This window comes from Populus alba, chromosome 12 (genome assembly GCF_005239225.2).
Source record: "Populus alba chromosome 12, ASM523922v2, whole genome shotgun sequence".
NCBI classification, from domain to species: Eukaryota; Viridiplantae; Streptophyta; class Magnoliopsida; order Malpighiales; family Salicaceae; genus Populus; species Populus alba.
Genome location: NC_133295.1, coordinates 13,700,383 through 13,727,693, shown reverse-complemented (window position 1 = coordinate 13,727,693; position 27,311 = coordinate 13,700,383). Strand labels below are relative to the sequence as shown.

At 34.6% G+C, this 27,311-nt stretch overlaps 4 protein-coding genes across 9 annotated transcripts; all 4 read right to left on the bottom strand.

The window, feature by feature from the left end:
* Window positions 1–213: 213 nt before the first annotated feature.
* Window positions 214–4,766, bottom strand: LOC118060644 (uncharacterized). 2 transcript variants are annotated; one of them, XM_035073898.2, is made up of 8 exons: window positions 4,609–4,766; window positions 3,633–3,827; window positions 3,323–3,555; window positions 2,753–3,002; window positions 2,001–2,146; window positions 1,556–1,761; window positions 1,296–1,420; window positions 214–918 (listed from the first exon to the last, which is right to left on the bottom strand). In XM_035073898.2, the coding sequence occupies exons 2-8, from the start codon at window positions 3,772–3,774 to the stop codon at window positions 335–337; spliced, it is 1,686 nt and encodes a 561-aa protein (XP_034929789.1). In that variant the 5' UTR covers window positions 3,775–3,827; window positions 4,609–4,766; the 3' UTR covers window positions 214–334. The 2 variants fall into 2 exon arrangements, with proteins under 2 accessions (XP_034929789.1, XP_034929788.1); XM_035073897.2 differs by having other exon boundaries at window positions 3,643–3,827.
* Window positions 4,767–5,467: 701 nt separating this feature from the next.
* LOC118060646 (proteasome subunit alpha type-2-A) lies at window positions 5,468–10,007 on the bottom strand. Of its 4 annotated transcripts, none has more exons than XM_035073904.2 (10): window positions 9,693–10,005; window positions 9,499–9,563; window positions 9,045–9,091; window positions 8,417–8,492; window positions 7,942–8,009; window positions 7,656–7,725; window positions 7,275–7,360; window positions 6,814–6,876; window positions 6,150–6,215; window positions 5,468–5,778 (listed from the first exon to the last, which is right to left on the bottom strand). In XM_035073904.2, the coding sequence occupies exons 1-10, from the start codon at window positions 9,808–9,810 to the stop codon at window positions 5,730–5,732; spliced, it is 708 nt and encodes a 235-aa protein (XP_034929795.1). In that variant the 5' UTR covers window positions 9,811–10,005; the 3' UTR covers window positions 5,468–5,729. The 4 variants fall into 4 exon arrangements, 2 of the variants coding, with proteins under 2 accessions (XP_034929795.1, XP_034929794.1); XM_035073903.2 differs by lacking the exon at window positions 5,468–5,778 and adding an exon at window positions 5,785–5,954 and having other exon boundaries at window positions 9,693–10,006; XR_012167558.1 differs by lacking the exon at window positions 5,468–5,778 and adding an exon at window positions 6,960–7,194 and having other exon boundaries at window positions 9,693–10,006.
* A 1,241-nt stretch (window positions 10,008–11,248) lies between these two features.
* Window positions 11,249–12,812, bottom strand: LOC118060587 (putative disease resistance protein RGA1). Its single transcript, XM_035073818.2, has 2 exons — window positions 12,574–12,812; window positions 11,249–12,389 (listed from the first exon to the last, which is right to left on the bottom strand). Exons 1-2 carry the CDS (start codon window positions 12,810–12,812, stop codon window positions 11,249–11,251), a joined length of 1,380 nt encoding a protein of 459 aa, XP_034929709.2.
* A 7,761-nt stretch (window positions 12,813–20,573) lies between these two features.
* Window positions 20,574–24,070, bottom strand: LOC118060642 (putative disease resistance protein RGA4). Of its 2 annotated transcripts, XM_035073896.2 has the most exons (3): window positions 23,887–24,070; window positions 21,986–23,396; window positions 20,574–21,913 (listed from the first exon to the last, which is right to left on the bottom strand). In XM_035073896.2, the coding sequence occupies exons 1-3, from the start codon at window positions 23,944–23,946 to the stop codon at window positions 20,604–20,606; spliced, it is 2,781 nt and encodes a 926-aa protein (XP_034929787.1). In that variant the 5' UTR covers window positions 23,947–24,070; the 3' UTR covers window positions 20,574–20,603. The 2 variants fall into 2 exon arrangements, with proteins under 2 accessions (XP_034929787.1, XP_073259816.1); XM_073403715.1 differs by having other exon boundaries at window positions 20,574–23,396.
* Between the last annotated feature and the right edge of the window lie 3,241 nt (window positions 24,071–27,311).

Here is a 27,311-nt window from a genome sequence, read left to right as displayed (position 1 = left end):
GCAAATATTTCATACAATTTGAAAAAAAGAAATCATTAAAGTGAAACTATCTATTTTTTTTTTAATAGTCTTCTTATGTGTGGACATTGAGAAAACAATTATTTTCAATAACAACTGACTATAGTCAATTTCATCCAAATACTTATCATGGAATGGTGTTTTTTTTTTTTTTTTTTTGGAAAAAAATTCATTTCCTATAATAGTATTCCATGCTAATACAAGAGTTCGGAGGTTTGATATAATATAAATATGAATCACATTAATTATTTAATTCCATCCTAATAACTGAAATCCTTTTCTTTTGAGTTCTATGGACCTGATCAAGGAACATTAATCATGCAGGAAGAGCAACCTCCATGCCCTTATGCATTGTTCTGATTACAGTGGTAACCTGTTCAATTTGATCTTCGCTTGAGCATGCTGATAGAAGTACTTTGGCAGTTCCTCCATCAGGGTGACATCCAGCATCGATCATTTCTTCAAAGATTTCCAAGCATCTTGCGTATAGTTTCTTTCTAGAGTAGGCTCCTAATCTTGAAGTCCAAGTCACAACATCAGGTTTCAGATTTTTGGTTGGAAGTGATTGGAAAATACCTTCCATTTTCTCGAAAAATCCTGCTCGTCCATATATGTTGATTAAGATGTTGTATGTACTGATATCAGCTCCGTAAGGTCCCTTTTCCATTGCAGTTAGAACTTCCTCCATCTTTTCAAATTGGCCAAGCCGGCCATACAAGTGCATCATGCTGTTGAGGACAAACGTGTCTGGTTCAAGCCCAGATTCGCTCATCTGGTTAACAATTTCTTCGCATTTATCCACATTTCTTGCTCTTGAGTAGGCACACAGAAGTAGCATGTGTGATTTCATTGTAGGGGTTATTCCTAGTCGCTTCATCTCATTGAATACCGCTTGAGCATCTAAAAAACAAATAGGAGCAGCCAAATCATTAAGCCAAAATTACGAGGAGCTTATACGGAAAACAAGACGAACTTCTTCCAAGTAGGAAAGGTGTCGCAAATGGATGAAATGCTGATAGCCTGATAATATCTCATATAACTTTATCTTGTTTCCTAGGAAATCTTAGAAAGATTATGGCAGATCTCCAGAATAAAATTGAACACTGTTCCAAAATATAATCCAAATGTTGCAATATAGATCCCTTCAAGTTCGTAGTTGATCCGAACGTTTTTAAACCATTACATGCTCAAACTGCTCCCAAATTCTCTGGAGGTTAATCATTTTCCAATTCTCACATAATAAAGTACATTGATACTATTTGGTTCAAGCATCTTACCCTCATGAAGGCCAGCTCTCCCATACGCATCTACCATGATGTTATATGAAGCTCTATCCGGCTCACAGCCCATGTGCCGCATGAGTGAAAATATTTCTGCAGCCCCGTAAGCAAAACCTGCACGACTGTCAGGACAAGATCGCTAAAATCATCAGTTCTATTGGGAATCTCTCTTGGAAGCAAGAAGCAGCACCTCCAGTATTCTTTTTTTATTTTCTTTGAAAGATTATTGAAACACCATATCATTCTATGATACTAACCTGTAAGCTTCCATGAGTGCATTGTAAGTATACACATCAGGCTCAAGCTTATCTTCTTGCATCTGCTCAAATATTTCTTCTGCCTTCTCACAGAGTCCCTCTCTAGCAAACGCGTTCACCAGAGCTGTGTATGTGCAGATATCTGGTCTGCATTTTTTACTTCTCATTTCGTTAAACAACTTCAAGGCCATGTAAGATTGACTTGCCTGTGTACAGGAAAAAGATTAGCAAAATGAGTTTTTAAGGATCCTAAACACCACTGTTGTCCAGGGTTATCAGAATTAATAACCATATCTTTGAATTTAGTCTGATAATTGTTTGAAATTAAATGCATATATTTCAAGTTGTTTCGTAGACTTTATGCATAATTTTCTACTGGGACCAGTGGCATTTCAAGAAGATCAGATTTGAAGAATAATTCAGAACCAAATACCACTGAGCTTACCTTCCCATGAAGGTTGATCAACAGTGTATAGGTGTCAGTAGAGGGCTGGCAGCCATCATTTTTCATTCGCTGAAAGATCTCAATTGCTCTTTGAGGGTTTCCAGCCTTCATTAACCCATCAATATAAGCATTGTATACAATTGCACCTGGCCAAAATTAGAGTATACGCTCACTTTTCACTCCTTGAATGTGCATGCAAGTGTATCAACAGAACAGCTTGCAAAATGAAAATCTGAGATGTGTAAATAAGATAACGAAACACAAAAGCAGAACTAATGCCCTGTGTTTCACCACCACAAAAAGAAGAGAAATAACCCACGCATTCTCATAAAGGAAAGCTACAGAAGCAAGTTTGTCATCCAGGAGCCTCAAGCCTAATCCAGTTCCGGTCTGGCTAAATTAGCAAGGGGTCCCTCTTGGTTTAATCAACCATTCTCTAAGCATGATGATGTAGATAAGGAGTAGTAATCACAACTATTATAGTAGCAACAAGAAATATGCAGACCATGAACCAATCTTCTCTTTTCCTACGTTTAGTATACTTCACCCCCAAAAAGAAAAAAGAAATACAGCCGTGCAATTATTGAGCAAGGTTTCCAAATTTAACCCCACAAAAAATCAATTTTTGAGGCAAAGAATCTTACAAGTTGAGGAAATTTTTGTTTTATAAAAAATGGTTAAGATAGTCCAATAACTTCTTGAAAATACAATTTCCCTAAAAGCTAAGAAGAAATGAATTGGTAAACACATACTTGGAGGAAGGCCATACTTTCGCATATCAACAAAGGCAGCTTCAGCTTTTTCTAACAATCCACATGCACAGTAAGCCTTTATAAGAAGGGCATAAGTGTCTTCAGTAGGGATACACCTGGCTTGAAGAAGATCAACATATGTTTCTTCTGCCTTCTTGTACAAAGATTTTTGCCCATAAGCATCTATTAGTAAATTGTAGCACATGACATCTGTCTGGAAGGAGCTCTTGTACAATATCCATTGACATATCTGGAAATTTTAGAGTTACACCCAACAAGATTATTAAGAATTAAGAACAAACGATATAAAAAATGTCGATATAATAAATAGAGACAGTAAAGAGATTTGTTTCATTTAGTTGTAGGAAAATGCTGGTATATGAGAATTCCAAACACCAACTGCAGCACCAATCACTTAAAGGAGATTTGAACAATCGAGGATTCAGTCTTAATGGTTGAAGAGAAAAATACTGTGCAAACATCCTGCCACAAAAATATATGCGTGCAAGGTGGTTTAATCCATCGCCTACAACCTTACACGATGAAAGAAATAAGGCACGATTTACTCACCAATGCAATCGGATCCCATTGTTTATTCAAACGAAGTTGGACGGCTACATTAATAAGATCATCCCAAGTCTCGTGAGTGACAGGAAGAGTATCAAGAGCAGCCCAAACATTATTCGGGTCCACTTCTTTCCGCACAAAGTTCAGAATCTGATGAGCAACAGGACTTAGCACCGGGAAAATTCCATCAACAAATCCAGATCCATATTTCCATCCTTGTCCCCTCAAAGAGCCACCTAGGTAAATTAGACGACTTAATAATTAAAGCCATATTTGCTTGAGGAGTTATATGTATGAGCACAAAGTGAATTACTCCGTATTACATCGTTTCCTGGACATCTTTTTGTGATCAAAGATTCGCCATTTGCCATGTTTGTCGATATAGACCCTGTCGCTTTTCCACTTTTTAACATCTCCACTACTGGAATTCTTTTCTCTGCGTCTGAAATGACCATTCCGGATTCTTGATTCTATAAAAATATGATTCAGAGTGCATCTAACAAGCAACCTGCAAACACTAATCAAGTAAACACACAATTGCCAGCAACAAAATACACACCTCTTAATTTAAAGCCATTACACAGAGGAAGCAACCAAATAAAATCCATATAAAGGATGCTTTAGACTTCAAAATAATTGGACAAAGAGAGACACTAAAACTACTTTCAATCACAATAGCAAACACATGAAATGCAAACCAGAAAACCTAGTTAAAAAGAAGAAGAAAAGTAGTCAACTTTCCCTTTCTAAACCACATATCTTCTCCCTTTCTTCCGCAATAATTCTTAACTGCTGTGAGTATAGGTTGTATTTTCATTGCAGAATCAAATATTAGTCTAATCTATCTGATTAAACTACAAAAATCAAAATTTGCAAGATAAACAAGGCCACAACTGTTGAAGACTGGTTAGAGTTCAACAACGATAAGCATAGCACTCTGACAGCTAAAACTGGTCCATCATCTTATAACTTCTGAAGTCACAGTAAGACTTTTTAGATAATGATGATTGCTCGTTCAATATATATGAGAGCCAACAAAATGCTAAAACGTTTTAACTAATAAGAACACAAAACAATTTAGACATATTCTCTCAAGTGAACGTTGATACTTAGCAATTCCATTGAAACCCATTTCCCAGAACAAGAAATTCCATGAAAAAGCAATATTATCCAGCAAGAGGAGAAACACCAGAATTGAAGTTAATAAATACAGAAAATAACAAGGCAGAATGAACAGCATTAGCAGTGGCATTGCATAAGGAAAGAGAGGAAGGAAGGATACGACTTACATGAAAGCATAAAAGAGGAGTTTGGAGTTGGGTATCTGTAAACATCCAGAAAGCAAGAACATATGTGAAGAGTGTTTCTTGGATAATGGACTACATGGGTGAAGACCAGCACTGCCAGACAAAAGTAGCTTCTGTTTTTTTCTGTTTACTAAGGGACAAAAACCTCAAAATATCTCTAACGAACTTAAGGAGTCAAACAATAGCGTTATTGTAGCCTCGTGATTCTATATTGAGACAGTAGCTGTTAGCTAGAAGATCAACAGTTAATTTGTTTAAACACAATGGACAAATTATTGTCATTGTTATTAGTATAATTTAACAGCAGACACTCCAGCTGAGCATGAGAATTGTTGCAAAGACGAAGCTATGAAGTGCCAATTGAGTTGCAATTCGACTCTACTAGCAGAAGTTTCCATGCTTAAAAAGCGAAAACTGCCGTCAAAATGGGTTAAAAGGCTTATTGAGGTTGCGGTGTTTTTTTGATTTTTTTAAAAATTAATTTGTTTTTATCTTTTCAGAGTTAATATTAATTTTTTAAAATAATAATAAAAATATCGTTTTAATATAATTCCAAGCAAAAACATATTTCAAGGGCGAACACTTCCATTCTCTTAATATAAACAGGGTTACGCCATGCATTTCCATTTTTTCAACAGTAGTTTTGGCTGCAGTTAAGATGGGGCAAAATAAGCTATAACTTTTGTGTGAACTGAAAAATTGAGGCAAGTACAAGGACCCAAGAATAAAGTAAGCATTTTAATTCGATATCCATATTCCATGGTCCCTCTCTTTCCCTCTTCGGAGCTCCATTGGAATTAAATGAGAACGGCCATATTACAGGTCAAGCATTGAGAGGAGATAAATATAATTGAAAAGACCAATTTTCTGCACTCTGTCAAACCTATCATATAGGAAATCATATTGATGCAAAACTTTAGAAGCCATCTAAGATTGGAGAGAAGTCTTGTAACATTTCCACATTACAGTTCTACAAACGTGGAATTAATGGAAACTTCGGCTAAAAGCAACTGATTCAAGCAAATTCCAGAGGAAAGTAACACAAGTATCTCGATTGGTGTCAATACTGGGAAGAACTCCACTTTAGCCAAAAAATACAATGTCTATTCCACTTCAGCCAAATAATCATCAATTTCGGCTGGAGTTAGTACCCTGCAGTAAAGAAAGCTCAAGGGATAAGATTGCCATGGTCATGCCACACATAAATTCTTCCAAGGAAGCTTAAACATCCAAAGAAATAGTGGATTGGCCATTTTGAACACGAGATCCATATGTAAATTGTCAGACTGAAACTAGAGCAAGGGTGCGTGAAAATCAGAACTTCAAAACTGAAACCACAAGTGGAAGGCCATATATGAAATTGGTGAGATCCAAAAGATTTTAGACATCAGATTTTATCTAGTTATGAACTGTGTTAACAAAAATGTGCATCCTGCAAGTTACTTCTGGAACTCATCCTAAGCTTGAAATTACGTGACACTATTACCAAGTTTAATAAGGCAAAAGGTCAAGAAAGAGCATGCCTGAATTGCTTGTCAGCACCAATTATCCCAATTTCAATGTTTTTCCCAGAAATCTGCCCTTCAAATCTGCAAACACAAACAATCTTGTAAGGGTACAAGGGAAGCACTAAGAACTTGTAAGAAACTTTAAAATGCTCATTTATATCTCTCTTTGACCACTTTGCAAATACTAAGATTATGCTCACTAGTCCACCATCATTCTGATTATAGAAGCAAGACTCGACAAATTAACAACTTAAAATCACTAAGAGGAAAGAAAAGGAACCTTTAAGCACCTGCAAGTACATTTGATTGACACTGGGTTGAGAAACTTTCATTCATTTTCACTTAAACAGTATCTCACATAATTTAATCTCCTGAACTACTAACTAAAGTGTTGAGAGCCAATTTAAGTTCTCAAGGCTGAAGACCCCAACTAGACTACTGTTACCTAGAATTCATTTTACCTGCGATACTCAGTATGTGTGGCAGAAAATCGCAATACCTAAATGGCTGAATTTACAAGTATATCAATCAATTATGTAATGAACCGGGTGCAAGTGCATGGCGCAAGTATATTAAACCTACTGAATTTTTCTTCTACTTTTTATACACCAATCCTTGTAAAAAACACCACTGCTCAAATTCAAAAATAAAAAGTGGAGGAAATTTTAAAGTGATGTACCCCTCTTTTAGTGTCAAGATAGCGGTGTGTACAGCATCATCAAGCTCCATATCATCAGTGTATCTACAGAGCACATATTAAGTTAGGGAAAACAAAAGTTGTTCAAATCAAATGAAGATATGTGAACAAAAAACCAAAATATTTACCATGTTTATGTCCATTCAATTCTTTTTTTCTCACTTCCTTTTTTCTTTTTCTTTTTCAAAAAAAAGAAAGGCAATCCAATTCTTCTTGGATGGGGAAAATGAATTACAATAAATTATATAAAGAACGAGGGGAGTAGCTCAAAGTAAGCTGGCAGTTGAAAATTGAAGGTAGCTTGATCTTTGAATGAAGAATATGTTTGGCAGTTGATGGCTGGAGGTGGAAACACATTTGTTGCTAGCTAGGAGAACCCATGAAGATGTTTAGAAGTTTTTGCAGAATCAATGCATTTCATGGTACCAAAAACAAATAAATACCTCTTCTCAAGAAATGTTTTTGCATTTGAAACATTTTTCCCCATTGCTGAGGCTTTCCATGAGAAGTAGGATCCTGATGGATCGACCTAGCCAAACAAATACAAAACATAACATCATCAGAAGAACTATGATTTGAGTGCAAGAGTCTAACATATTTTTAAAAAGGCAACACAAGTGAGTCATAATCCATCCAAATCACAACCAAGAAAACAAAAGGTCAAAAACTTATCAACCCTCTGGGCACACAGAAGGGTGCATGATAGTCACAAAGGCCTACAGCTTCTAGAATACTAGGCTACCACATAGTCTGCAGTGGATAATCCAGATACAAAAAAAATAGTTAATGACTTCAGACATTAACACAGTGACTAGCAAAGACACCTGATACAGCTGTGGACCTTTGTCATCAAAACCAGCGACTAGCAAAGATACTCCAAAAGGCCTTACACCTCTGCGAGGAAAAACAAAGGATGAGTATTTTCAAACTTCAAGAATAAGAGCATGAAGAGTTGACATGCTGGTGCAGGAACATAGGGAGAGAGTTGTTGGCTTCTTAGAATAAGGGCTAAGGTTATGAACTTTGGAAATTAAAATTCAGATCTAAATTACAAAGGAAATCAACTAAAACCACTGAAACACTTTGAATGTATAAAAGATGTTCCAGTACCCAGATTGAGTAAACTCTTGCATGACAGCAGCAGTTTCCCTCACAAGTTGTGTGACAGGAATTGGTTCCTACAATCATAAAAATTCACAAGTTACAACCTTCACGATTAACAACAAAAGATGACAATGAATTGATATAAAATAGTAATTGGATATTTAACTCTTGGATTTCAAGCAAAATTAAGCTGTTTTGGGGGTCAGAATGGCATTGTTGGGAATAAGACAACTAACAAGAAGTCTTGTAATATAGACAACCTCAATAACTACTTCCCAGATATATTATCTTAACCAGGTTATCAAGCATTAGACGAATTATATACATGAGTTTGTTTAGAGGCATCAAAAGGATACACATATCCCATTCATAAGATAAGCCAAGAAAATTTAGCAACCTTATCACTAATCAGTGACATGAAAAGAAAAGCTGAAGAACAAACATGAAGCAAAATAATAAAGAAAATCTTGAAGATGGGTACCTTGTACAGTCTATGATATTGCTCTGCTTGCTTCCTACTTTTCCGAACCAAAACTCGAAAGTCAGGACCCATTCCACTGCAACAAAATACATGTGATTCAGCACTGTTAAGAAAAAAGTACAGCAAAGCAACCCATTTTGACATAGGTAATAAGTTGCACAAGTTAGTAAGAAGTGGCTCACTGAGCAACCAAATTGCCAAGATGTCTTATTTCAAACCCAAGTACAGAGGAATGCCTTATTTATATTTTTCTAAGGAACTACATATTTGTCCCCCTCTTTTTTTCAGTTGAAACAGAAACAGGGTACATGTACAACGTGTTAAAGTCAAGTCCATAACCAGACCAATTAAGAACATTGACCTACAAGGAGTTCCACTGAAGTTCAGATTATGAGCAGGCATGCTTCTATCTCAATTTACCACCCCGGGTCAAATTTCACACTTATCAGGACACTATAACAACAGCAGAAACTATACAATTTCCCACCAAACATAAAGAGAGCTTTGAATCTACACACCCGCCTGCTACAATCATTCATGACAGATATTTTAGCAAAAGTTAAGGCCAGAGAAACACAAGCTAAAAAAATGGAACTTCCTAATTAATGAGAAGCAGGCAGAAACAAACCTGTAGACAACTCCAATATTGGGTGTCAGATTCTGTATTTTCTGAACCTGAAACAAGAAGCAATTAATACCATCAACAACCAACTCAAGTTACATACCATCTTGCAAATTAGAATAATAGACCAATCAATTGGCTCCAAAATCAAACCATCTCCACCTCATTCAACACGATTTAAAATAACCAACACTGCCTTTTTATACAATGTGGGATTAAAGAGGATATAAATCTACACACTCCAACATTCAAAGTCCTAATCTTAGAGTCATTGACTAGTATAACTAAGCTCAAATTACTAATAAAAATTACAAATTTACACCGAATTTGAACAGATTTCTACCAACCGATGTCACTAAAGAAAACACAAAAAAAAAACGCAAAAAAACAAAAGGGCTTCTTGAATTTAAACCAAAGAATATAACAAAACCAATAAAAAAAATAATAAATGTTTACTTACAGAAGATTCATCGACTAAAATAGATGGCAATTTCTTCTCAGTTGCAATAACAACACCGTTTGCCGCTACAACACCAAAAAAATAATAAAATCAACAACATAGTATCTAAGCACCCATCAACAACATAGTGCATTAAAAAATGACAAGAAAATGAGAAAACAAAGAGAGAGAGAGGGAGCTTAAATTGCAACAACCTTTGATTCCGAGGGAAGTTTGGCCTGATCCAACGGCAGTCAATGCGTGCTCAATCTGTACTAGCTTTCCGGTAGGACTGAAAGTAGTGAGAGAAAAGGAGTACTGGCTATCACCCATGGTTTATTGCTTGAAGACGCAGACAGGAAAAACTGAGAATGCGAGCGTGTGGGAGAGAAAGACAGGGATATTTACTCGGGGTTTTAACTTTGCTTTCTCGTTGGAGAAGAAGGTGTTTCTTACCAGGGCTTTTACAATGGAGTATTTTGTGCTTTTACGACGGCAGGTTGGTCCTCTTTACATTGAGCTCAATGAAGGCTCGGAACCAGTTTTGTTTTTAAGTATTATTAACAAATTTTTATTTATTTATTAATATAAAATAATTTTTAATTTATTTAATTACATTTATATATATAAATTTTTAATTTATTATATTTTTTGAACTAGAAAAATATATTTAAAGAACTGCATATATAAAATTTTTATAAAAAATAAAAATATTTGACTCACAATAAATCATCGATATTTTTATAAAAAAATAAAGATGGGTAAACTCTTAATTAGACCTTGCTGCTGAATTTTGTTGTTGATTTGTAATTTAATTATTGTTGAAGATTTTTTTTGTTAGGTTTGGATAACTTTATTTGGAATTAATCTTCAAAATCGATGGATGTCATCACTTATAGATGAATGGTTTAGCTTCTCTCATTTATTTGGATTTAATCCACTGAAACTGAGGTTTAAGAATTTCTTGGATTTAATCCACTGAAACAGTTGCTTAATCAAGATCATTGGTTTGTTTGAAGACAGATAAAGGCATAAAAAAAAAAAAAAAAAAAAAAAAAGCGAGAGCGAGCAAATGGTAAGTAGCTGAAACATATGATTTACATATCATTTTGGAGAAAATCTAAAAGAAAATGTCATCTTAGATTAATTATGATATGAGTTTACATTTGGAGAATTTAAGGAAGGAATAAGGTTCACGTGAGCGAGAAAATATGACAGCTGCATTTGATAGAGTAAATGGAAAGTAGGAAATAAAATCGAATTACAGTAAAGAGGTCACACAGAGTAAATAGTAAGGCTTACATATTATTTACACTCAATCTTAGCAAACACCAAAGCAAATAATTAATACACTCAGAACCAAATCTTTTACCGTTAAGAATTAACACTGGTAGAAGAATTTACCTCTTCCTGCGGGTTCTAAAGACTAAAGAATTTACCCAAAATAAATATCATCAAAATTAATCTTTTGGGATGTGAGAATCTTTTTGCCAATCTTTCACCCATCTCCTCCTTCCCGTAACGTTTCCTTAGAATGGGGCAACCATTTATGTATAATTCCTGTAGAGGCGCTGCCAAAACATAGTCTGGTAGTGCTCTCAACAACGGGCAATCAACAATCATCAACTCTCGAAGTTGTGGCAAAATGGATATTATTGAAGTTGTGTTGGCATCCCACTCTTCTACTTCTTGGAGATGCCAAAAACCAAGATGTTTTAATTTGGGGAAAGCAGTGACCCTTGCAATTTCTCCTTCATTAATACTGCCATTCTCATCTTTTTCTATACCTAAAAATCCAGCATGGAGCCTTCTCACCTTCAACGAGCTCAATACCAGGACTTTCAAGGTTGGGCAATCTTCCCAGCGGAGGCAAAACCTCCAGGTTTTCACAATCAAAGAGTTTAAGCCCCTGTAATCTGGTTAATGTCATCATCCAATTTGGCAATTCCAACCCTCCGTACCCATCTATGGTTAGATATTCCAAGTCTGACGGAGGCTGTAAAGCTTCAATTAAAATGCCGTTATCCTGGTTGTGGTTGAAATACAATTCCAAACGAAGCAGGCGCTTCTTATTCTTGAGTTGTGCTTCTGCAGCGTCACTCGCATCTTCTTTACCTCCTCCTAGATTACGTATCTCAAGACTCCCTCCAATGTGATTTAAGTCTTTTAATTCTCTTAGATTAGCTGCTTTACTTTCATTCTCACCACCACCACCACACACAGTAAACACCTCTAATGTTCGAAGACATGTTATCCTCTCTATTCCCTTTGGTATAAAGTCCACACCTGAACCATCATTCCCGAGATGCCTCAATTTGATAAGTTTTCCAATCGCCCTGGGCAATTCCTTGAGAGACCGACAGAAAGTAACATCTAGGGATTGCAGATTGCATAAATCACACGTGGTTTCTGGCAGGGACTCCAACTCTAAACAATATGCCAGATTGAGGTGTCTCAAATGTATCAATTTCCCTACCTCGTATGGTATTTCTTTGATTGAAGACCATGGCAAATTCAATGACCTGATGCATGTCAACTGTTTGAAACAAATCAGGCAGTGGCAGCTCCTCAAGCGAAGGGTCTCTAGTGCCGGATCAAGAGGCTGGCGAAGACCTTTTGCTTTGTGAATGGACTTGGGAAAGAGCTCATCCTCTGACAGCATCATGCTTAAATGGACCACCCTTTCAATTGAAGTCTCCATTGTTGCTTCTCCAAGTGTATTGACATCCACTGTTAGACATTCATTTTTTGTCATATATTGGGCAAAATCATGCACTATATCATGCATCTTGAATTCCATCCCTTCATCCTCATCAGTCTCAAAATCTTGGAAGAAAGAGCGCGCTGCCAAGACATGAAGGTACTGCTCTCCTACAAACTCCATATCTCCACTGAAGTCTCCTTGAGGTAACCTTGAGCCATCCACATCTTCACCAACTCATCTTTTCCCATCTCGTAGTCTTTTGGAAACATGGCACAATACAAGAAACATCGTCTTACCATAGAAGGTAAATCGTAGTAACTCAAAAACAGAGGTAGAAATATTTCCCCCCGTCTTTTCAAACCTGATCTCTATCAACCTCATCTAGCCTCCACAGTTCGCTAGATAAAACACGATCCCACTCTTCTCTTGTTCTTTTAGACTGCATTAGACCTCCTAATACCTTGGCAGCTAGAGGCAAGCCCTTGCACTTGTTTGCAATTTTATCGCCGATATCTGTCAATCTTTCGCGCTCATCTTCGCTTCTTTCCTGGAATGCCACATGATTGAATATTGACCTGCATATCTCATCAGACAATTTCTCAATGTTGATCCGGTGGTCAGTTCCCATCATCGTTGCCACAACGTCCTTACGAGTGGTCACTAGAATTCTGCTTCCTCGTGCACAGCCTGTGAGAGATGGTTTCAGTTTTTCCCATTGTTCATGATTTTCTGTCCAGACATCATCAAGGACAAGAAGGAGCCTCTTTCCAGTAATGGATTCCAGAGACCCCTTGCAAAAGGGATTGCAATTCAACCAAATTGGTTGGACTCCCTTCAAGCTGCTCAAGGATTGCTTTGGCTATTCTAACCTCATCAAATGGTTCTGAAACACACACCATACATCTTTTTCTCACAAAATGAGCCGTAACCTCAGCATCATTAAAAGCTAGTTGGGCGAGAGTTGTTTTTCCAATTCCGACCCAGCCCTAACTAGAGAGGATGACATCAAATGTCCCGTGCTTCTGACTACTTTCACCCACCAACCTTGCTTTAAAACAGTTTTCTTTTCAACATCTCGACCAATCACACTTGATTTATCAACAAAGGAGGTACTTGTTCTTGTTGGTCGTCGTTGGAGTTCATCAGTGGCTTTGTACAGATCAAAGCCATACTTAGCTCTCTCTTTGGCAATCTCATCCACTTTTTCACTAACTTCTTTGATCTTCAGGGCAATGTCGCGACGTCGAACCACTTGATTGAAACAAAAGCAAGGAGATCCCAGGAAGGAACACCGTATCTTCTGTCGGCTGTGAGTATTTTCTTCAGCTTCCTCCATTTTCCATCTAAGAATTGCAGTGCTCCATTCATCTAGCACATCATCCATATCATAACATGCATCTTTGAGCTTGTCTACCCAATCTCTTACAGCCTTATCCTTCACTTGTTTTCTATCTGCATCTTCAAGGACAGATTGGATATCAAGGAGATTGCTTTTCAGCTTGTCACATTGTTTCTCTCACACCACTACTAGGTTTCAACCTCTTCTTGTACCTATTAGTGTACAGAAGGAAAAGAAACGTTAAGCATAGGAAACATTTATATGATTTCAATACAAATTCTTAATTTTTAGCAATTAATAGATTAAATCATTTTTATTAAACTTTTTCACAATAGCAATTAATATATTTATATTGTTAATTATATTCAATTATATATAATAAACTCTCTAAAATAAAATGACTCGTAAATAATGTAATGCTAAGCCACTATTATTGCACTAAAATTTACTAGATGCGTGAATTAAAATATATTTTATTTGAATAAAGGATTTCTTTAGATAAAAGATAGAATTCATAGATATTATAATTGTGGAGCGCAATATATACATTGCAATTTCACAGTATTATTAGGTGACTTTTAATATTATCATATTTCTATTTTTTTAAAATATTCTGTGAGGTTGATCAAAATAAAAAAGAAATAATAGAATTTCTATAATCATGTTTGTAATCGAATATTTGACTATATTTATTTTAATCATTTTATCATACTAATTTTATTTCAAATATAGTTATTTATGCATTCAAATATGATAAGGAATTATTAAAAAAGGAACTTACTACTATTTTACTATATTGATTTGTTCTAACCAGCCATCACAATAACCATATTTTGTATAGCACAAAATATATAAAGAAAAAGAAAGAGAATCGTAAGAACCCGCTATCTTGTGTGTGTGTGTGTGTTATTTGATAACATGCAATGTGATAATATATAAATCAAGCTACTGATTTAGCTTCTGACAAATTAACAGATATTCTACAAGATAATGAAATCAATGTATAATGAACTATAAATGTTAGGTTAATTGCAAAATTGTAGAAAAGTAATTAAGTACCTGTTGATTATAAAAAAGGAAAAAGAAAGTACCTGTTGAGCAACGATCGTGGTTAACTGCTCCAAGATTGGGGATACAAGTGCGCCAGCCATTGTTGTTCTTACTACTGAATGTGTCAAGAACAAGGAGAGACAAAGGAATGGGGGGTTATTGATAGGAAGAATAGTGATTCTCAATGAAGTTTAGGCAATATATACTGCAAATTAAGATAATTTGCTTAAGACTGGGGTTAGAGTATGATTCTGAATTTCAGTATAAAGCAACTGATTTCCTACAAGGTTGATGCAAGCAAAGAATGTCACTGAAACAATGAGAAAATATGTGTAACAAGGGAAAGGCAAAGGCAAAGGCAAGTCTAGAATTAGCCATTGCTTCACTGTGGGTTAGAGTACAATGCATCAGTCATTTTCCTAGTTGCATGTTTATATGAAATGACCTGTCATTTTGAGTTCCAAAAGTGAAAGGTCCGGGTAACTTGGTAATCTAAAGCTCGATCTAGGCTGAGTTTTATTTCAAATTGTTTTGAATATTCATAATGATTGATTAGATTGAGACCAGGTCAACTCATTTTTTTTTTAAAAAAACCAAAATAATATTATTTAGGATAAATTAATTTAACCGGATTAATCTAATAATATACGGGTTGACCCAGTAATTCAATAATCAATTTGAGGTTATTCTCCATGAAGTTTAGGCAATACCGCAAATTAAGATCATTGGCTTGAGACCTTAGAGTATGATTATGCACAACTAATTTCCTTCGAGGTTGATGCAAGCAAAGAATGTCATTGAAACAACAAGAAAACATGTGTAAAAAGGAAAAAGGCAAAGGCAAGTCCAGAATTCGCCATTGCTTCACATTGGGTTTAAGTATAATGCATTAGTCATTTTTCTATTTGTATGTTTCTATGGAAATGACTTGTCACTTTGAGTTTCAAAAGTGAAAAAAAAAATGTACAGGTTAATTTGATATGAAACAATTTATTTGGCAGATCTAAATATAATAATTAATAAAAATATAGTATGACTCAAAACAATTAAGATGATATATTTTTTTAATATTAAAAATATCAATATATTGAATCGACTTAGATCAACCCGGATTAACATACCAAATCATTGACTCGGTTTATAAGACCACGATAAACCCTGTAAAAAGGTAAATTAAAACAAAATTATGAAATTTGATTCTCAATCAATCCATGTTGAAAAATGAAATTGAAAAAAATCAACTCGTGATTCAAGTTATAAGGTTAAGATATTCTATAGAAAGCAATTCGAAACAAATTACGAAGTTCAATTTTCAATTAGCCTAATATTAAGAAATGAGGTTAAAAAAAACATAAAAAAAAAATAAATCAAAATCAATCCATCAAACTCATGACTAGGGTCATGAAACCGAGATAATCTCATAGAAAGAAAGTAATTTTTTTTTTTTTAATTGAGTTAATATGTCAAACTTGCAATCGTAGTCATGAGACCGAGATAACAACATAAAAAATAATTTATGAAGTTCAATTCTCAATTAACCTAATTAAATTATGATTTTTTTTTTAAAAAAATCAATTAAAGAAATAATTTCAAAAAACAACCTGAGTCAATTCAAGTTAACCCGATAATCATTATTCTCAGGTCATGTGGTTGAGATAACTTAATTAAAAACAAATCATGAAACCTAATTCTTAATCAAACACAATATAGAAGGATGAAATTGAGAAAAAAAAACAATTAAGAAAAAAAAAACAAAGTAAAATCGGATTAATCTGTTAAACTCAAGACCTAGATCATACGACTGGGACAACCAAATAAAAAGAAAATCCAATATTAAAGTTAAAGTATGAAATTAAAAAAAAAAAAAAAAGAGCATTGATTAAAAAGCACTATTATAGTGAATAATGCTTTGTGGGGAGGGGTAATGTAAAATCCTTTTTTTTTTTTTAAACTAGTTATGTGACCCGCTCTCCGCCACAAGTCAAATACTTTTATTTTTTCATAAAAACACTTGTATGTGCAAGTTTTTTTCAATACATTTTTGTAGTTCAAAAAATTTAAATGCAAATCACAAAGTTTATGCACACATATAATCAAATAAAATGAGAACTATGTAAACTAATAAATAAATAAAAAATTATTAACAACTCCTAAAAAATAAAAACTTGAAAAAATCGAGAGACAAATATAGATCAAGATATTTAATCTCGCAAGATGAGATATTTACTTGATCATGTTTTCTAATTTTTGTTTATTAAAATATTTTTTATTTAATCAAACGATAATAGAAATAGATTGACTGAATAAAATAAAATGACTATAATAAACTCTCTAAAATAAAATGACTCGTAAATAATGTAATGCTAAGCCACTATTATTGCACTAAAATTTACTAGATGCGTGAATTAAAATATATTTTATTTGAATAAAGGATTTCTTTAGATAAAAGATAGAATTCATAGATATTATAATTGTGGAGCGCAATATATACATTGCAATTTCACAGTATTATTAGGTGACTTTTAATAATTATCATATTCTATTTTTTAAAATATTCTGTGAGGTTGATCAAAATAAAAAAGAAATAATAGAATTTCTATAATCATGTTTGTAATCGAATATTTGACTATATTTATTTTAATCATTTTATCATACTAATTTTATTTCAAATATAGTTATTTATGCATTCAAATATGATAAGGAATTATTAAAAAAGGAACTTACTACTATTTTACTATATTGATTTGTTCTAACCAGCCATCACAATAACCATATTTTGTATAGCACAAAATATATAAAGAAAAAGAAAGAGAATCGTAAGAACCCGCTATCTTGTGTGTGTGTGTGTGTTATTTGATAACATGCAATGTGATAATATATAAATCAAGCTACTGATTTAGCTTCTGACAAATTAACAGATATTCTACAAGATAATGAAATCAATGTATAATGAACTATAAATGTTAGGTTAATTGCAAAATTGTAGAAAAGTAATTAAGTACCTGTTGAATATAAAAAAGAAAAAAAGAAAGTACCTGTTGAGCAACGATCGTGGTTAACTGCTCCAAGATTGGGGATACAAGTGCGCCAGCCATTGTTGTTCTTACTACTGAATGTGTCAAGAACAAGGAGAGACAAAGGAATGGGGGATTATTGATAGGAAGAATAGTGATTCTCAATGAAGTTTAGGCAATATATACTGCAAATTAAGATAATTTGCTTAAGACTGGGGTTAGAGCATGATTCTGAACTTCAGTATAAAGCAGCTAATTTCCTACAAGGTTGATGCAAGCAAAGAATGTCACTGAAACAATGAGAAAATATGTGTAAGAAGGAAAAGGAAAAGGCAAAGGCAAAGGCAAGTCTAGAATTAGCCATTGCTTCACTGTGGGTTCAAGTATAATGCATCAATCATTTTCCTATTTGTATGTTTATATGGAAATGACCTGTCGTTTTGAGTTCCAAAAGTGAAAGGCCCCGTGACTTGGTAATCTAAAGCTTGATCTAGGCTGAGTTTTATTTCAAAAATTGTTTTGAATATTGATAATGACTGATTAAATCTGAGATTGGTCAACTCAATTTCTTTTTTAAAAAACAAAAATAATATTATTTAGGATAAATTAATTTAACCAGATTAATTTGATAATATGCGGGTTGACCCAGTAATTTAATTATCAAAGTCTTAAATCAAGTCATACCCGAAATGGTCCAACAAAAAATATGGTATGTTTTACTCTTTGGGTAATGATAAACTTTAGTGTTTGGGGTTTAATTCTTGGGGATAAGTTTGTTGGTGTAAATTGCAAAAAATAGTTAGGGTAAAATTTAAGATACATCCTAGGGGAACACATTCAAAATGCACTGTGTACTGGATTCTCAATGTTCATTTTACAGTTTGACAAGAGAATCTTTCCTTCATTTTCACTTGCACTATCTTTTTTATCTTCTTTTTTTCAAAATTTACAATCTTTTTTTTTTCAGATCTTTTTGATATTTTGTTTTGCCTCATTTTTGCCTTAATTTGAACTGCAAAACAGCTACCTTACCGCACCAGCAAACGAGAACGATAAAGCTCACCAAGATGGTCTCTTTGAAAAGATTCTCAACGAGTCACTGACATTTACTCTCACTCCAAACTCAAAAAAGCCTATTGTTCACACTTTTATCCGTTGCTTTGATGTATTGTGAATAGTAAATGTCAGTGCTTTTTTAATGTAAATAAAAATGTTCAATGTTGCTAATATTTTTTCTAGTGAAATAAATATTTACTTGACAGATCTATTCACTTGATGTGATATAGTTTACTTGTCAGATCTAAAAATAACCTGAATAACCAATAAAAAAATAGTTTAACTAAAAAAAATTAAGAAGATTTTTTTTTAATATTAAAATAATAATATATTGAATTGACTTGGATTAACCCGAGTTAATATACCAAATTAGTGACCCAGGTTATAAGATGATAACAACTTCATAAAAAACAAATCAAAACAAATTATAAAAGTTAATTCTCAATATTAAATAATAAAACTGAAAAAAATAATCAAAATAGCCTTAGTTAACTTGTCAATCTTAACCGACCTAATTGAATTATAAAATTTTTAAAAAAATTAAAGAAATGACTTAAAAAACAATCCGAGTCAATTCAGGTTAACCTATCAAGCATTATTCTCAGGTCATGTGATCGGAATAACCTAATAAAAAACAAATCAAAACAAACAAAATCATTTCTTGAAGGCTCAAGTCATACAATCAATTAAATAAATAGCTATCAATTCAAAAATACATAATAGCTCAAATCAAAAAATCAGTCTCAATAAATAATAATGTTTTTATCACAGACAACAGATAATAAATATTATATAAATTACTAAGAATGATCAATTTAATATTAATGATTTGAATATTTATACTACTCCTCTGTAGCACATAAAATATTAAGTGATAGAATGTTCCCCATGTTATGGTTTATATTTTGCTTTAAACAGAGTATAGCTGTACTAAAAACACACCCGTTTCCCGGAAAGGAAGAACACATTCAAGGGATTTCTTGTTGTTTGACTTCTCATGTTTCTCTCCCACCACGTGCAACTTTTTATTTTCGCCAGGGTGATTTGAGGCTTCAAGTAGAAGAAATTATTTAATGGTTAGAAACTTGGTCGATTTCACTGCTGTCTTTGAGACAAATGAAACTGAGGTTTCTGGTTTGCAATTTGGGCAGATAAGGATAATCTTTATTGTTTGGTGTTCCAGAATTTGGTGCTAAATTTCTTGTTGTAATTTGCAGAAAATGCACTGGGTTCTGGATTCTCAATGAATGTTCATCTTACAGTTTGACAAGAGAATCTTTCCTTCGCTTGCACTATCATTTTTCCTTGATAAATTCTAACTACAAAACAGCTACTTCACCAACAAGATGGAAAAGGCTCACCAAGATGTTCTCTTTGAAAAGATTCTCAGTGAGTCGTTGACATCTCTTTTTTGGAATTTCTCCAATAGCTTGATGTCTACTCTCACTCTAGAGCCAGAAAGTTGTTTCCTGGCTAATTGATCAACACTTGTATCATATTGTAAACAAACATGCCAATTTCCAGAACTTTATTAAGTAGGATGACTGTATAGAATTACTCTGATTTATCAACACATATCAAATTCTTGCTGCTGCTGAGGAAGATATCTGCACTTAGCCATCATAGAGGGTAGCAAGGTTTTGTGTTGATGGAAATTACACTGACTCATTGTGTACCATCTAGAATTCAATTTTAAAAAATATTGCAAGAAATGTTTTTTTTTCCTAAATACATCAGACGGGTGTGGATAGCTTGATTACAATGCGACTTACTAAAAAGTCCTGGCCTAAATATGCAAAGATGATCCAAGTATACCATAAATTTTTTAAAAATAAAACCCACAGATCTAGTCCAGGCAAAGGTGCTGGAATATGGATTGGTAAAAATAAAAATGAAAATTTGTATGAAATTGAATTACGCTAATAAATTAGGGTAGCAAGAATTTAACCGTTAGCTTTCTGAACTATTCCTTAAATAAAATGTTTGGGATGTGAGAAATCCTGTGCCCATCTTCACCCATCTCCTCCCTATTGTAACGTTTCCTTAGATTGGGGCAATACTCTATGGAGAATTTCTGTAGAGGCGCTGTCAAAACATAGTCCGGTAGTGCTCTCAACAATGGGCATTTGAGAATTCTAAACTCAACAAGTTGTGGCATGATGAATATTGAAGTCGTGGTGGAATCTTCTTCTCCCACTCTCCTTTCAATCCCATCCCACTCCTCTAGTTCTTTGAGATGCCATATGCTAAGTCTTTTCAATTTGGGGAAAGCGGCGACTCTTGCAATTTCTCCTTCATTAATATTGGTATTGCCAACATTTTCTATGCCTAAAAATCCACCATCCAACCTTGTCAGCTTCAACCCTGTTAAAGAAAGGCTTTCGAGGTTGGGCAATCTTCCCAGCGGTGGCAAAACATTGACGTTTCTACAATTTACGAGCACAAGGTTCTGTAATCTGGTTAATATCATCATCCAATTGGGTAAAAAAATCCCTCCGTAATCAGATATGATTAAATTTTCCAAGTCTGACGGCGGCTGTAAAGCTTCAATTAAAGCATCCTCATTCGCTTGCAACTCTGTTTTCTCCCCGTCGAATTGCAATTCCAAACGAAGCAAGCGCTTCTTATTCTTAAGTTGTGCTTCCACAGCTTCACTCACATCTTCTATATCTCTCAGATTACATATCGTGAGACTCCCTCCAATGTGATTTAAGTTTTTTAATTCTCCTAAATTAGCAGCTTTACTTCTATTCTCACCACCACCACACACAGTAAAACGATCTAATGTTCGAAGACAAGTTATCCTCTCTATTCCCTTTGGTATGAATGCTACACTTGAATAAACAATCTTCAGATGCCTCAACTTGGTAAGCTTTCCAATCGCAAGAGGTAATTCCTTGAGAGACCAACACCCAGACACGTTTAGGGATTGCAGATTGCATAAATTACACATGGTTTCTGGCAGGGACTGCAACTTTACACTACTTGCCAAATTGAGGTGTCTTAAATGTATCAATTTCCCTACCTCGTTTGGCATTTCTTTGATCGAAGACTCTGCCAAATTCAATGACCTGATGCATGTCAACTGCTTGAATACGTCAGCTAGTGCAGCTCCTAGTGAAGGGTCTCTACTGTCAATCAAGAGGCTGCGAAGACCTTTGGCTTTGTGAATAGACATGGGAAAAGAGGTCTCCTCTGACAGCTTCATGCTTAAATGATGAACCCTTTCATATGTAGTCTCCGTTTTTTGTTCTCCAAGGTTATTGACATCTACTGTTAGACATTCATATTTTGTCAGAAATTGGGCAAAATCATGCACTATATCATGGATCTTGAATGTCATACCTTCATGCTCATCCATCTGAAAATCTTGGAAGAAAGAACGTGCTACTAAGACTTGAAAATACTCCTCTCCAACAAGCTCCATATCTCTACTTGGAGTCTCCTTAAGGTAACCTTGAGCCATCCACATCTTCACCAATTGGTCTTTTCCCATCTCGTAGTCTTTTGGAAACATGGCACAATACAAGAAACATCGTCTTGCCACATAAGGTAAATCGTAGTAACTCAAAAGCAAAGGTGGAAATAGTGCTCTTTCAACATGTTCTAGCTCCCACAGTTCGCTAGATAAAACATGTTCCCACTCTTCTCTTGTTCTTTTAGACTGCATTAGACCTCCTAATACCTTGGCAGCTAGAGGCAAGCCCTTGCACTTGCTTGCAATTTTGCCGCCTATTTCTGTCAATCTTTCGCGCTCATCTTTGCTTCTTTTATGGAATGCCACCTGATTGAATATTGAAATGCATACCTCATCAGATAATCTCTCAAGGTTGATCCAGTGGTCCGTTCCCATCATTGTTGCGACAGCATGTTTACGAGTGGTCACTAGAATTCTGCTTCCTGGTGCACCGCCTTTGAAAGATAGTTTCAGTGGTTCCCATTGCCCATGACTTTCTGTCCATACATCATCAAGGACAAGAAGGAACTTCTTTCCCTTAATAGATTCAGAAACACTTTGCAAAAGGGATTCCAATTCAACTAAATTCGATGCACCCCTTTGAAGCGCCTCAAGGATAGCTTTTGCTATCCTAACCTTATCGAATGGATCTGAAACACACACCCATATCTTTTTCTCAAAATGAGCCGTAACCTCAGCATTATTAAAAGCAAGTTGGGCGAGAGTTGTCTTTCCAATCCCACCCAACCCTACTAGAGAGATGACATCCACGTCCCGCGCTTCCTGACTACTTTCGCCCAGCAACTTGCTTACTAAGGCTTCCCTTTCATCATCTCGACCACGCACGATTGATTCATCAACAAGGGAGGTACTTGTTATTCGTTGTAGTTCATCAGTGGCTCTGTACAACTCAAAGCCAAACATAGCTCTCTCTTTGGCAATCTCATCCACTTTTTCACATACTTCTTTGATCTTGAGGGCAATGTCGCGACGTCGAGCCACTTGATTGAAACAAAAGCAAGGAGATCCCAGGAAGGAACATCGCATCTTCTGTAGGCTGCGAGTAGTTTCTTCAGCTTCCTCCATTTTCCATCTAAGAATTGCAGTGCTCCATTCATCTAGCACGTCATCCATATCATAGCATACATCTTTGAGCTTGTCTGCCCAATCCCTCACAGCCTTATCCTTCACTTGTTTTCTATCTGCATCTTCAAGGACAGATTGGATAGCAAGGAGATTGCTTTTCAGCTTGTCGACTTGTTTCTGCACACCCCCTACTAGATTCACTTCTTCCTGTACCTATTGGTGTAGAAAAGATCAGAAAGTTCAAGCAGAGGAAACAGTTCTATGATTTCACTACAAGTTTTTAATTTTAATTTTTGGTAATTAATAGATTAAATAATTTTTATTAATCTTTTTTCCGCATAGTTCACACGTACAGTGAATTGGATTGGCTATATTATAAATTTATATATAAAATATTTATTCAGAACCTATATATTAAAAATAATAATATTTCTTTTTATCATCATCATGATGATATCTCTGTCTGCACTCTGCTAATATACAAGAAGGAAAAAAATGAATCTTAAATTGTTCGACGTCAAACCTATATATAACATAAGCTTGGCGGATCAAAGAATATATAAAAGGAATAAAAGGATCTGTATTTGTTGGTATTTGTAAAGTCTATAATAAGATTATGAAAGAAAAAAAAACACTTAAAATTTTATATTTCTTATCATGTTAGGGTTAATTAGATCATTGCAAATTGTATAAAAGTAATTACCTGTTGAGCAACGACCGTGGTTAACTGCTCCAAAATTGGCGATAAAAGTGCCTCTGCCATTTGTCTGTTTGGTTTGATTTTATTTTAAAAAAAGAGATAATGATGCTAGGATGAACTGTGAGAGAGAGAGAGAGAGAGAGAGAGGAGAGAGTGTGAGGTGAAGGAGGCTGCTGGTTGTGAAATGAAGAGAGAGGGTTAGTTTATGTACTTGGGGTTTGGTGATGAGGGTTGACTTTTGTTTCCATCCCTTACGGTTTCTAACATTTCAATTCAGTCCCTATATTATTGAACTTTTCAGTCTAGTCTCGGTCAGGGGTTACTTACTGCGGATGGCTTTTCCTGGTTGTATGTTTCCACTGAGAATGACATGCCATTTTGAGTTCCAAAGGTGAAACACTCGAAGTTTTCATTTCTACCGAGTTCTAGGCTAAGGATTATTACTTGTGGAAAGTAATTTCTTCTTCGATTTATAGCAATTATTTTGGATTGATACTGACCTTAGGTTAAGAATGCTGTAGTTTCTACTGAAATGTATCTGATATGGACACCTGATTATAGCATTCTACTGAAATTCCTGCTTCTCGTCTGCTTCTCTATTTCTTCTCTTCATTTGATGTTATTCCACTAATCTTCCAAACTGGATCATGGTAATATATATCTGGCCATTCAAACTAATTTACACAAACCAAAAGTAGTAACCAATTAGTTCTTGTGTAATGGAAACATAAACAAGCATCTATCTATCTGGGTTTTTGAGATCAGGTGATTTTATCCTGTTTTCATAGCAGGGACTGGGGTTTGATATTGATCTTTGATTTTACCCAAACCAAAAGTTTGAAAGGATTGCTGGTTTGTGTGATTGGAGCTCCTTTCAATGGGTGTGAAAAGGCCAAGAAATGAGCAAGATTTTATGGAGGAAAGGATTCATATTGTCTGGACTCAATCACCTTCCTTTTAATGGTGTCATCTTTTGATATTATAAATATCTATATAATAATATTAGAAAAGCCCACTAGAAGAGTTTTTCTAACATAACTTAATTTACTACACAATAAAAACCCATAATTACAAATATTAAGAGGAAGTGTTTCTTTCTAATTTGGAATATACATCATTTCTTTTTTTATTTATTTATAAATTACACCAACAATCCCCAACTAGCTTGTAATAAATGTCTATACTATCTTGCAAGTTATATACAATCAATGAAATAGTTTTTATTTAAAGGGATTAAAATGACATCTTTTTACCAAAATTGTTTATCAGTGACATTAAAAGAAAAGCTGAAGAGCAAACATGAAGCAAAACAATAAAGAAAATCTTGAAGATGGGTACCTTGTACAGTCTATGATATTGTTCTGCTTGCTTCCTACTTTTCCGAACCAAAGCTCAAAAGTCAGGACCCATTCCTCTGCAACAAAATAAGTCTGATTCAGCGCTGTCAAGAAAAAAGTAGAGCAGAGCAACTCTGTTTGAACATAACCAGACAAGTAAAGAACATTGACCTACAAGCAATTAAACATCATTTCGATTGACATTGTTTTTTCCAAAAACAAATCAACAATATTTAACCAAGCTTTACTTGAGTTTACCAAGATATTTTAACCAGGTTAGGCTATATTAATTTTATTTTTTAAAGTTCTTACGTTAATTACCGAAAAGATCCGCTTAATTTTAAGCTATATTAAATTTGATCTTATAAACAGTACCTTTTATTTTAGCTGATCCATTGAATATGTGGTGCTATTCAATTCAATTTAATCAAACTTTTATTTGGTTGAGAAGAATTTGGCAATCAGAATCTTGTGATTTTGATGACAGTTCTTGAACTGCAAACATGTGTTAGTTAATATCCCTTTTTTTTCTTATATCGCGGACATACTCCTTGACACCAACCATGGGTGAGCAGTTAGCCACTCTAAAAAACCAAACCACGAGGTCCACCAACAATTACACACTTGCATGTGGGTTGGGGTGCATAATGATTCCTAAGAGGTCATTGGTCCGGGGTTTCAACCTCTCTTTCCATATGAAAAAAATTGATAAAATCGTTATAATAACTAGATATATATTTTTATAAGTCCTTACATATTAATATCATAAAGACTTGGAAAACTGCTAATGAATCAAAATAAAATGGACCCAACATACCCCTCAAAATGGACCAAAAAAACTCCCCCGTAATATCTCTTCACTTGAGTTGAGATGAATTTTTGTTTTATATTCAGTGTGCTGGTTCTATTGTGTTTAGAATAATTGTTTCAGCAATTTATCCTTTTTATGATGGGTTAAGCAAATATGGTGGTATCTATATTGATTCTGATATCACAGTTTGAATCTATATTGTCTTCCGTTATTAATACTATTGGTCTGAAGAATCCCCTGTCTGGAAGTTCTTTGAATGGGGCTGTGATGGCATTTAGAAAGCACAGGTGCTAGGGGGTTTGCCTTTCACTAGCAGAAATCATATTTATTGTTGAAGATTTTTTTGTGTTAGGTTTAGATAACTTTATTTGGATTTAATCCATTAAATCGATGGGTATCATCTCTTATAGATGAATGGTTTAGCTTCCAAGTCTACCATTCTCTCATTTATTTGGATTTAATCCACTGAAACTGAGGTTTAAGAATTTCTTGTTGTGAATAGCAGAAAACAGTTGCTTGATCTTCACTAGGATGGCAATTGCAAATGAATGGAGGAAGCATCGAGATCAGTGGCTTGTTTGAAGGCAGATAGACCCTTTGATCGTGAGATGATGCCTTTAGATGAGAAAGGATGTCAGAAAGGTATATCACAGCTGCATTTGATAGAATAAATGGTAAGTAGTTTGTTTTTTAATGAAGTATTTCAATATGGCAAAGATAGGGTGTAATGTACCATACTTTATTCTTATTCCATACAATATAATTATGGATACTATAGAGCATATACGTACTTTGATCTTAATTAGTCCTTGGCTTAAAACGAATTTGGTGCAGATACAGATTCTATAGACGTCCAACTCCAACAAGCCCTAAAAGGATATCATTGGATAAATACCAAGGAGCTTGTGCATGAGCATTGTTTTGTTCACTCTGTGGCAGAGGCCTCTCCACAACTTCTCAGCAGGAAAGCTAAAAATTATGTGGGCTCCATGCAAATTGATGCACGTGCTTATTATTTCTTGCCACCTGAATGTTTTCTTTTACGTTCATTTTTTTTTTATTTAAGTTGCAACGCAGTGCGGTTCTATAAACTAACTAGTTTATAGCAATTGCAAATGAATGGACCCTTTGATCGTTAGATTATGCCTTTAGATGAGGCTCGACATTATAGAGGCATAAAAGAGAGAGAGAGAGAGAGAGAGGATGAGAGAGAGATACATCACAGCTGCTTTTGATAGAGTTAAGAACCCGTTTGGTAACGTGGAAGAGTCCACGTTTCC

Bases quoted from the DNA above. Each gene is read 5' to 3' on its own strand.
- LOC118060644 (XM_035073897.2), bottom strand. From the start codon at position 4,670: ATGTTCTTGCTTTCTGGATGTTTACAGATACCCAACTCCAAACTCCTC. The intron at 3,003-3,322 runs GTGAGTAAATCG...TAAAATTTCCAG, and splicing joins AATGGGATCCGATTGCATTG to ATATGTCAATGGATATTGTA. The intron at 1,762-2,000 runs GTAAGCTCAGTG...TCCTGTACACAG, and splicing joins TGATCAACCTTCATGGGAAG to GCAAGTCAATCTTACATGGC.
- LOC118060587 (XM_035073818.2), bottom strand. From the start codon at position 12,812: ATGATGGGAACTGACCACCGGATCAACATTGAGAAATTGTCTGATGAG. The intron at 12,390-12,573 runs GTGGAGGCTAGA...GGATGGCTCAAG, and splicing joins CGTGTTTTATCTAGCGAACT to GTTACCTCAAGGAGACTTCA.
- LOC118060646 (XM_035073903.2), bottom strand. From the start codon at position 9,810: ATGGGTGATAGCCAGTACTCCTTTTCTCTCACTACTTTCAGTCCTACC. The intron at 9,092-9,498 runs GTAAGTAAACAT...TTCTTGTTTCAG, and splicing joins TTTTAGTCGATGAATCTTCT to GTTCAGAAAATACAGAATCT. The intron at 7,726-7,941 runs GTACTGGAACAT...TTTTCCTCGCAG, and splicing joins CAAGAGTTTACTCAATCTGG to AGGTGTAAGGCCTTTTGGAG.
- LOC118060642 (XM_073403715.1), bottom strand. From the start codon at position 23,946: ATGGCAGAGGCACTTTTATCGCCAATTTTGGAGCAGTTAACCACGGTC. The intron at 23,397-23,886 runs GTAATTACTTTT...CTACACCAATAG, and splicing joins CCACGGTCGTTGCTCAACAG to GTACAGGAAGAAGTGAATCT.